Source organism: Diabrotica virgifera, chromosome 6 (assembly GCF_917563875.1).
Source record: "Diabrotica virgifera virgifera chromosome 6, PGI_DIABVI_V3a".
NCBI classification, from domain to species: Eukaryota; Metazoa; Arthropoda; class Insecta; order Coleoptera; family Chrysomelidae; genus Diabrotica; species Diabrotica virgifera.
The window spans coordinates 110,871,449-110,883,156 of record NC_065448.1 but is presented as its reverse complement, the minus strand read 5'-3'; the positions used below and the strand labels follow the sequence as shown (position 1 = coordinate 110,883,156).

The window sequence follows — 11,708 nt, the reverse complement described above, 5'->3', positions numbered from 1 at the left end:
GTCTACCTGCTCAAATAAGAGGTGGGGGTGAGTGGGAACCTTGTTATGAAAAATTGCTGTAAGTCCGGTTCTGCTTAATCGATTTTTATAAACTTGGTCTTGTTGAAAACAGCTCTTTCTCCTCAATGTAATAGTTATAATTTGGAAACAGCCTATTACGTAATATGCCAGCTAGAAGGCGCTATTTATTTTTTTTTAGAAATCTAGTTTTCTTTGGAAAATATTAAATACAAGTATGTATTTTTTTCCTGTATTACAACATTAGACAAAATTAGCAACAGAATGCCGAAAACCGCATGTCGATACCTTTTTTCTATCTCGAGATATTTTAAGAAACGTGTAAATTTTAAACATAACTGTTGCTGTCATATTAGTGGAAATATATAGTAGCACGTAGTGTGCTATGAAAAAAAAACAAAGGAACATTGTCCATATGTCACCGTATATAATAAATCAAAACAACAATAAAACAAATAACACTATAAAATATAACAAAAAAAAAGAGTGTGTGTACCTTGTACGCGAGTAAGAAGTTAAACTTCTATTATTATGATTTTAACGAAATAAATATATTTTAAACAGTTTAATTTTATTTTTATTTAAATATTACACTAATTTTAATACTTAAAATAATACCAAAAAAATAGCGTTAATATGTAAATTTTTATGAATTGTTGCCTCCGCGCATTTGCTTTTCTCTCGATGAATCGTAGAAAATGTAAAAACGTCAGATTTTCTACACAAATTTTTAATTTTTCTTTGATTATATTTTAATATCAATTATTCTATTCCCAACTAAGCTAAATACATAACTGTTATTGTCACCGGTAAACTAAGTTAAGGAAGTCAAAGTGGAAACAAGTAGTGTGCTATGGAAAAAAATAGAACTATTAGAAGTATTAACTTCAAAAAGTCATCATGTGTCAAATTATGTGTCAAATCAGTAAAACATAAAAATTTGTTCATTGATGGTCTTTTGCGGTTTGTTTCTATTAAATTTTATATAAAATTTATACAGAGTGAAATTCAAGATGATTCTTACAAACTTATAAGCATTTGACATGATAGCCACATTCTCTGAATGCATAAGAAATGCAACTGTTGTGGCTAGAATATATGCAATGAAATATCCCCAAAGACGTCACCCCGGTAGTAGAGTTTTTCATATTTTTTTTTTATTTATTATATATGGTGACATCTGGAAAATGTTTCTTTGTTTTTTCCATAGCACACTACTTGCTTTTATATATTTCCACTTAAATGACAGCAACAGTTATGTTTAAAATTTACACGTTTCTTAAGATATCTCGAGATAGAAAAAAGGTGTAGACATGCGGTTTTCGGTATTCTGTTGCTAATTTGGTCTAATTTTGTAATACAGGAAAAAAATACATACTTGTGTTTAATATTTTCCAAAGAAAACTAGATTTCTAAAAAGAAAATAAATAGCGCCCCCTAGCCGGCATATTACGTAATCGGCTGTTTCCAAATTATAACTATTACATTGAAAAAAAGAGGTGTTTTCAACAAGACCAAGTTTGTAAAAATCGATTAAGCAGAACCGGACTTACAGCGATTTTTTCATAACAAAGTTCCCACTCACCCCCACCTTTTATTTGCACAGGTAGACTTAAACTTGTGAAATAAAATATGCGCAGAATTTTATGAAGAATACGATAATCGGATTTCCAGTGCCTTTTCATTAGGCAAATTTTGTAAAATTTTGATTTTTTAATTTTTGATATTCAATTACGCCCTCTAGCGGTGGACTTACAATTATGAAAATAATTTCCAGGCTTTTCTCGAGGCAACTTTTGTTATAATTTTTTTCCCGAAGCTGTACTATAAACGGTTCCTGAGATATGGCCGAGCGCCATTCTTATTGGGACACCCGGTACAACGTTAGGAATTAATAACCTCTGTAATAATTATTGTTGAGCAGTTTCACTTGTTGCACCTTCCATGTGGATCGGTGGGTAATACTAACTTATTAATCGTGCACCAGCCATACGGCAGACATTATTTAGTTTTTTGCATGTTGCATATTTATAGGATTGGAAAAGAATTTAAAGGTAGTGCGTAAATGACTGTTTCTTTATTTTACAAGCCATCGATTTTTCTAAAAATTCATGAATTATTGCATCTTCAGTTTAAAGTTGCTTTTGTCCACGTGGCAAATGTGCTGGAACTTTATGTTTTAACCAATCTCTTTAAATTTTTCTTTAATTCTGGACCGTGTCATGGGGGAAGGGGGAAATTTCCATTTCTTCCCCTAGATCCGCCACTGCTCAGTAGTTTTCTAAAGATAAGGCGGAACTGCAGATATGCTGGTAGTGGATATGTAAGTGTGAAGCATTCATGAAAATATGATAATTATTACGTTGCTCTAACAGATTTTCTATCGGACTTCTTCAGTTTTCTGAGGACTTTTTGGAGGTTTTCTGAGGACTAAAATACGGTGCATCTATTTTTGACCACGAATTCATATGCAGCACGCAAATATACATGAACAAAATGAGTCTCTCTTCTTTCAATAATAAATATTTTCGTCCACTTGACCGTGAATTAGTGCACTTAACGTAAACCGAGCACCTGAATCCCATAATGTTGTGGGGGTCCTTGGACTAACTTTAACTTAGACTTTCTTTACGTATACGAATACTACTCTCTTCCATATTTTCATGGTGTGACTAAGTAGTTTAATTTAACCAATTTAAATCAAAAAACCCCCACATACATCGGGAGATATAATATAGAATCTTAGAACCTTAGAAATTACAAAAAGGTTGTATGAAAGCAGGCTGACAAGCAAATTGGAAAACATTAACATGTACAACTGTGAAGAAGAAGAATGCTGGAATGGAATCAAAACTGCATCCAGCAAGCTGCGGAAGAGTTTATTGGCAAAAATAAAATTAACATTAGCGCAATGAGAAACAAAAAACCATGGCTTTGTCAAGGAGTCGAGGAACTCGCAGAACAAAAGAGAAAATGCTATCTGTGTTAAAAAAGCACCGGAACGCAAGAACAACATGTCATCTATATAGAAACCAAAAACAGAATAAATTCGCGAATAAAAACAGTAAAAGGAGAGCATTGGAAGTTCACAAGTGGCGTGGATCACGACATCTATATTATGGCGCACATAGGAAAGTTTGGAAAGTGAAAAACAGAAAAAAAAACAGTAAATCAATTTGTACAGACAAAGGGGATACCGAATGAGACTCTGAGATATGGGAAAAATACTTTAAAGAACTCTACAACGGTGAAGTACCATGGACAATGAAGAACACCATTAAAAAACAGAAGACAGGTATATCACTAGAAAAACTGAAGTAGAAGCGAGAATGAAGATATTAAAGAATAGACGATCGCCAGGTGCTGATGGAATACCGAACGAACTGCTGAAATACGGTGGTCAGGAACTCGGTAATTGACCCGTGTTGAGCTGCCCCCCCCCCCCCCACTTGCAAAAATTAAAAAACAAATAGCCCTGATTTATGAGCTATTTATGAGCTCTCATATTCCGCAAACTAAAAATTTTGAGCTCGTTCCACTGAGCAGGAATTTAATACCCTAGTGGGGGGGCTGACTCAGTGTAGAAAATAAATGGCGATTTACCGAAATCGAAGGTAATAGTTGATTTTTACCTTCAGTGACTGCACTATAGAAAGAAAATGGCAATTCAATAATTGAGATGCGTATATTTTGCAAGCTCATAAATTATTAATCGATATGTAGTCGCCAAATAATTAATTTAAATTATTTTAAGAACAACTCTCTCTTAAGCCGGGAATATGGGGTCGTTTTCTTGCGAAGGGGTTGTAGCTCTATAATCGAAAGACGCGTGATTTAAGAGTTTATTCTTAGAATATAAGCTATACGAATTAAACTACTATTAACTTTTTTGTAAAAACTTAAAGTTTTTCAGTGATTTACAAAAAACCTCTTCAAAACATGCATTTTTTTCACAAATAATTAAAATCTTTGATCTTTAGTAACTTAAAAAGTATTGACTTATTTTATTAACTTTATATAATAAATTTTGCTTTTAATTTGTTCTTTTAATTTGTGCATTTATTTTTTATAAAATAATTTTCACCCCCGAGAAGGGGCGGTATCCACCCTCAGGGTAAAGGCGCAAGGTGGTACCATGTCACCTTTGTTTCTTGACGTATCCTCTAACTACTGACAAATTTTCGTGAAAATCGATGAAGGTTCACCGAAATTGAAGGTAATCGTTGATTTTTACCTTCAGTGACTGCACTATACAAAATAAATTGCAATTTACTGATCTAAATGCGCGTAATTTGGAAGGTTATAAATTATTAAATGATATGTAGTCGCCAAATAATTAGTTTAATGCATTTTAAGTACAACTTTCTCTTAAGCCGGGAAGATAGGGTGGTTTTCTTGCGAAGGGGTTGTAGCTCAATAATCGAAATGCTCTTGATTTAATAGTTTATTCTTAGAGTATATAAGCTATATGAATTATATCCGCAATACGATATATTTTAAGTTTTCCAGCATCTTTCTCTTAAGTTAAATCAATTAAAGGGTTGTTTGGGGGTGAAGGGGATGAGCTCAAAAATCGAAAGTATATAATTTCAAGAGCTCATAAATAGCTCGTAATTCTGCCGCAAAAACCGATTCAATATTCCTATTTTTAAGTAGTGGGGGGGGGGCTGACTCAGCCCCCCCACTAGGGTATTAAATTCCTGCTCAGTGGAACGAGCTCAAAATTTTTAGTTTGCGGAATATGAGAGCTCATAAATCAGGGCTATTTGTTTTTTAATTTTTGCAAGTGGGGGGGGGGGCAGCTCAACACGGGTCACTAATTGTCTCACAACACTGTTTAACAAAATCTTAGATCAAGCAGATATACCACAAGATTGGCAGACCAGTATCAAAATACCGATTTTTAAGAAAGGACAAAGGACTCTCTGAAATAGTTATTATAAATAAAAATATGTTAGTGACAGCCTTCTATTACACAGGCATACTCAACGATAAATTGGAATCACAGATAAAGAACAGAGAGGAACCGCAAGTATTCAGAACAGGCAGGTCGACAACGGACGAAATATTTGTCGTGAAACAACTGAAAGAGAAGTCGATAGCGACAGATTATAACAAACCCGCATACACTTGCTTCGTAGACCTAACAAAAGCATTTGACAGAGTCAGACTTAGCGATATATAACAGAAAATGAAGCAAAACAGGATACCGGCAAACATTGTGGAAGTTATAAAACAGATGAACAATAACAACACGACAAAAATTAAAACAAACGACACCACTATACGGACAACATACCAACACCAGCGGGAATCAGGCAGAGAGACAGCCTCAGCCCATTTCTATTCAATATGTTGATGGATGAAATAATAGAAGATGTGAACTCGCTAGAACTAGGACTAAAAACCCATAAAAAAAATCGGACGGCAGAATCCTTGTTTTTGAAATTTGAATTGGATCAGTATGCCTTAAGTGGAAACATTTTTGTGCATTCTAATTCTAAACAAAACAATTCGCACAGGTCCCTTTTGTCCCTTTTTATCTGTCCCTACTTAGATAATTATCATGAAAAGTATCGGGTGTCGCTAAGATTCATCCAATATATAGGCTATTTATAGAAATTTGGGTGGAACCAAAGAAAATTAATGTGCTGTTGGGAATAATATATGAATGAGAAGCGGATTTTTTTAAGTTTATTTTTGTTATTAGTCTGTCGTAGTAGATTGGTAGATACACTGAAAAATATACGCAAATATCCGATTTATTTAAAGATACGAAGGAGATACGACAAATCTCAAAAAGATACGCAAATCGGATAATTATACGCCGATTAGCAACACTGACTAGGATACACACTCGGTCACAGTAGAATCAGTATAGTGTGCTATGCAGATGATGTGACACTGATTGCAGAGGATGAGGATGACATACATCGATTCTACCAAGCATGTCGAAGACTGAACATGAACATATCCATGCAGAAACAAAATGCATTACCATTGCGAAAGATCCAATTAGATGCAAGCTCGTGGTAGAGGGGAAACCCATAGAACAGCTAAACCAGTTCAAATGTCTAGGTATAGATTTATTAAGTTATCATGACCCAGCCAGAGACCTAAGAGGACAAATAAACAAGGCCACAGCCCACAGCCATGTCCGGATGTTTAAGAGATGTGGTCTGGAATAAGCCATATAAGAGAATGGACAGCAAAGTTAGAATTTATAAAACTTGCATTAGACCTGCTATGACCTATGGTATTGAATCAAGTGAAGACACAAAAAACCAAAATCATGCTACTAACAGCCGAAATGAAAACACTAAGAGCAACTGCAGGGAAGACAAGAAGGGATAGAATACGAAACAACATCATCAGGGAACAATGTGGCGTGCAAGATGTAGTAAGATGGGGTAGGCAAAGACGAAGAGAATGGTTCAGTCATGTAAAAAGAATGGAGGACTACTGACTATTCTGAACAGACTACCAAGAATTGCGCTAGAAGGAAAACCAGCTGGCAAGCGTCCACCGGGGAGACCACCAAAAAGATGGAGAGATAGCTGGCAGTATACTTATCAAGAAATACTTCAACGTCGGAATTAACAGATCGACAGATCTACAACAAGTATAAGAAGAAGAAGACTAAGTAGTTTTGTGACCCAGTAGTTTGTGAATTGTTAAATATATCGTTTCTTTTTGTAAACAACTACTAATATACTGTTTCAACACTCGTCTGACGTTTTTTCCACTTCCATAATTCTATTAAGTAAACACGTTAGTCAGCTTATTCATGTCTTTCCTAATGCTCTTTATACTTAGCTAGGGATATCATCTGCTCCAACTGCTTTACCTTTCATTGCTTTTTCAAATTCATGAGCTACTTTCTCGTGTGTTATATCTGGTTTTCTGTAAAATCAGTGGCGACGCGTGACTTTTTCTTAAGTGTTACCAAAACCAGATGTAAAAAATGTCATTTAAAAATAGTTATTTAAGTATCAAGGGCATGGAATAGATATTTACACCCTATGGGCGCGAAAAAGTACTTCACGCACAGTTTCATACAATGTTTTATCTACGATAAACAAATAAAAAAACTGCAACTCTTCGTCATTGGAATACATTTCTATTCTACAATTTTAAACTTCTTCCAAACCACAAAACTGTCAAAACTTTTGTTGTAATTTATTCCTCACATGCCACCACCACGACAATGCCAAAGTTAAGAATATTTGATTATATGAAAGTGTGCCAAAAAACAGTGCGAAAAAGTAAATCCCATTTAAAATACATTGTTATTTCACGCACACTTTAAACCCTTCACGCCTTCACGTACTGCTATCCATAATGACAGTTTTCACACACTAAAAACTTATACATAATAGGAGATAGAGTAGATAAAAAGTATTTTGAACCTCCCAAATATAAGTTTTTGTTTATTTTATTTGGAAAAATGTTAAAACAATAGAATCGTAGAAAGAGTGTTTTGTCATTAATCCATTTAAAAAGAGTTACTCAAAGAAAATTAAAGAAACTGACATTCGATCTTGCAATTGGGTATTTCGTTGGCATGTTTTAATCCGATTCATTGCTGAAAAACTTCTTTCAACGGGTGCACTTAAAGCTGGAATTGTTAAACATAGATTTGCCCATTTAAAAGATTCCTGAAATGCATTATCAAGTTCTGAAGAATATATCTAGAATATCTAGAATATTAGAAAGTACTGCCAATTCTGTTTTTAACTTTACTGTGTCAAATTTTTGTTCATATAGCTTTACAAATTGATGAAAGGCCCTATATGAAAACTTTTTGTTTTGAATTAGAAAAGTTATTATTAAGTTGGATAATCATAGTGTCAAAAATTAAAAAAAAAAGTCGTCAACGACACCCATCCATGTTTAATTGCATGCACACTGTAATAGGTACTAACGAGTAGTAACCAAAACAAAAGTTGGTAACAGGTCTACTAATATCCACAGCGCGCCCACGCCTTCGCCTTTCAAAATTTTCAGACACGAGCCGTCTCCGACCGATAGACGATGGACCATCATGTGTATCCACAAATAAAAGTGGTAAAAATGTTACCTGCAACCGAGTCGCATAAACTCGTCAATATTTTCGTGCGTCTGGTTGGCTTTTTACTGAATTGCTAATACCACTCATACACTAAGCGCCAAAATTAACGCACCACCTTAAAAATGGGACATTTTTAATGTCTGATATTTCCTAAACTTGTTGTCCGATTTTAGTGATTTTTTAAATATTTTATAGCTTTATTCTTCAGAAATATCGATGTAATAATATTGTTGCTAAACAGATAAGTGTCATTGTATACCGGGTGTAACAATGATAGTGTGTTTTTTCCTCAAAGTTTGGAACACCCTGTGGAATATTCTAGCGTATATAAAATATTGAAATTAAAACTCAACTGGAACCTTAGGTTATCTTAACATTTTGCTTTTTGATTCATTCGCTTATGTTGGATAATAAAAAAGTTAGGTACTTTAACAACTAGCAATGTTTTTCATCAATACAGGGTGTTTCTAAATAAGTGCGACAAACTTTGAGGGGTAATTCTCTATGAAAAATAATGACCGTTTGCTTTATAAACATATGTCCGTAGGGTGTTCCAAACTTTGAGGAAAAAACACACTATCATTGTTACACCCGGTATACAATGACACTTATCTGTTTAGCAACAATATTATTACATAGATATTCTTGAAGAATAAAGCTATCACCTATTAAACAAATCACTAACATCGGACAACAGGTTTAGGAAATATGAGACATTAAAAATGTCCCATTTTTAAGGTGGTGCGTTAATTTTGGCGCTTAGTGTATTTCTATCGAAAAAAAAAGTAAATAAAATGGAAATATTTTACAGTAGTCATAAAATATTTATTTGCAAGATTTTTAACAATGATAATAGTGGTTACATGGACGCTTCGCCAGTGGTAAAATTCTTCGCTTAAAATACGATATTCAAAGTTTGCCGTCTTTTTACATCATTTTTCGACATCATTTTCGTGAACTATTATTTTATTATTTTCATCTCGGATACATCTAGTCTTATTAAAAGAGCTTTATTTGCCCTGTTTGTTAGTTACAAGGACATATGATACCAGCATGTCATACCTTGTCGAAGGTCTGAGCAATGCCCAGGACCGCAGCTAGAGACCGACCGATTAATCGGCTTCGGCATCGGCTTCGCCACCTTCGGCCAATATTTAAACCTTCGGCCAAAATTCGGCTTCGGCCAAAACGAAGCCGAAGGTTTCGCCGAAGGTGGAATAATAAAATGCTCCGAGTATACTATACTATATAAATAATCTCTAAACAATATGCTTCGGCGAGCCTTTGATACTTTGAATAATATTTACACCCTATTTTATACCCTAATAAACCAAAACGTTTTACAAACTTTCAGGTAGTAGGTAGGATATAAATTTTAACAATAGGCCAAGATGTCTCAAAGATCTTCATTTGAATATTTCTCACGTAAGTAGTAAAATTCTGAGAAACTATAATAATTTTATTGTATTTGTTAAAACTCAAGATTACTGGTGTTTTGACTACCTAAATATTAATGGCAAAACATCGACCATCGACTATCCCTACTATAAATGCAAATATTTAGTCACCTTCGGCTTTGGCTTCGGCTTCGGCCGAAGGTATCCTTCAGGCCGAACTTCGGCATCGGCTTCGGCTTCGGCCAAAAAAGTCGCATTCGGTCGGTCTCTAACCGCAACAGAACAATAACTTTTATTTTCTAGATCACTTCTTATCTACCTGTTCTATCGTTCCGTGTTGTGTTCTGAACACAAATTGGTGTTCTCGTCAAAAATATTCTCGTTATTATGTATATAGCAAATATATTCTACTTCGTTATTATTAAATTAGGTTATGATATGAAATGATTTTTCTGTCCAACTGATTACCTCTCGAAATGCACTTAAAATACGCAAGTACAACTACTGGATTGCTGAGCCAACACAAGAAAAAAAGTGGTTGAAACAGAATTATTTAATACTGACTAACTAACATTTCACCTGACAAGACACTGTACGATGAACGTCTGCGCAGAAATGCATGGCACCTTAAGAGGAAGAAGCTGATCGATATTTTTTTAATTTGGGTTAAATTAAATACTGAAAAACGTCAGGAGGGTTAAAATATTGGTTAAAATTTAACCTAGCTTAGTTAACCCAGTTTAACCTGTCATTGAAAAACTGGGTTTGAATAATATAAAAAATAATTTAATATACTTTTTTATTTTCTTATTTCTATAATGTGGGCTCTCTGACTAATACATTTAAAACATGATTACAGCTTCCCTGAAATACTTGTTCTCTAGACGATTCAGACTGGCCAGGCGGCGGACACGGCGTCCATCTACCTGTTCCCCTACTTGACTTGAGTAGTTTGTCTACCAACTCAAAGAGGAGGATAACCCAGAATACCAGTAATGAACGGTAGAGTTTGAGCTCCGCGAGTGTACTGTATTGTGAGTGATCGTGAATTCAAAGTAACCATGAAAGTCTGTCTTGTTGTAGTAAGTTTCAATATCCAATCTTTAACTGACTTCAGAATATTTTTTAAACTAATTAAAATATATTACTTTCTTCCTTTAGGCTAAATATTAGTTTTTACTTTGAATAATAAAAGCTGGAACTATTGTATATCAAAATAACTTTGTAAAACGATCGACATACTTCAAAAATGTTGCATTTCGATTATACATTTGAGTTTTTTTTTGTCCTGACCAGAAGGAGCTGTAGTTTGTTATCAATAGGCACTAGGCGGCATATTATATTACCTCTATTTTAGTGTGTTTCCTTATCATGCATTTCAAATAATGTAATCAGGATTTAATAATGTATACGACAAATTAAAAACTAGGTATCTATCTTTATTTTAACATTTCAGATTCCACATCGGAAGCTGGTTTTGATATAACTTCCGATTTATACGCCAAAACGCCAATATAAAATATTTGAAATTGTTAAATATTACGTGATAAATTCGAAATAAAAAGTTAAAAGATTCTGATTATTTCCGGCCATTGTATAATTAAAAAATAAATTTCCGTATATTATATTAATAGAATACCTAATATCTTTATTTTTTTTAATCAGAGTCAGAGTCGTATGACACCCAACTGTTTGGATGACAGTTTATTGTAAAAGATAATGCACCAGCTCAAGCTCATAACAGATTTCAAGACACAAGACACAGTTCTCTATTCTATGTTATTAACGTTAAGTCGGTACAGTTGGAGCAGAACAATGACATGTTAAAATCATTTACAACTACTATATCTGTATTATATTTTATATTGCTACTTGTTAAAATCTAATGAGATATAGGAATCGACGAAAAGGCATTTCGTAATTTTATTGCGTATGTTTGTCTATTGTTTCAGTGTTCTGTTTGTCTAAATTGAGAATAGGTATTATACTGATACTATGAGTATGAGTATTATACTCATACGCCCATAAAGGCATAGGTTCTCTTTGTATACAGGGTGAGGCAGATAAAGGGCCTATTAGAAATATCTCGAGAACTAAAGGTAAGAGAATCATAAAAATTGGAATACAGGGGTTTTGAGGTATGGACTATTTAATGAAAATATTTTGGTCTCTTTGCTACTTCCGGTTATACCGGAAGTTGATTGTAACTTCGTTTTTTTTTT

At 34.0% G+C, this 11,708-nt stretch overlaps 1 protein-coding gene across 1 annotated transcript in view; it reads left to right on the top strand.

Moving 5' to 3' along the window:
- The first annotated feature begins 10,362 nt into the window (after positions 1 to 10,362).
- LOC126885951 (hornerin-like) overlaps positions 10,363 to 11,708 on the top strand; it is a 104,108-nt gene continuing 102,762 nt past the window's right edge. The window contains exon 1 of the mRNA XM_050652773.1: positions 10,363 to 10,568. Within this exon, the coding sequence (XP_050508730.1) occupies positions 10,548 to 10,568 (21 nt within the window). The 5' untranslated portion in view covers positions 10,363 to 10,547. The remainder of the gene's footprint in view (positions 10,569 to 11,708) is intronic.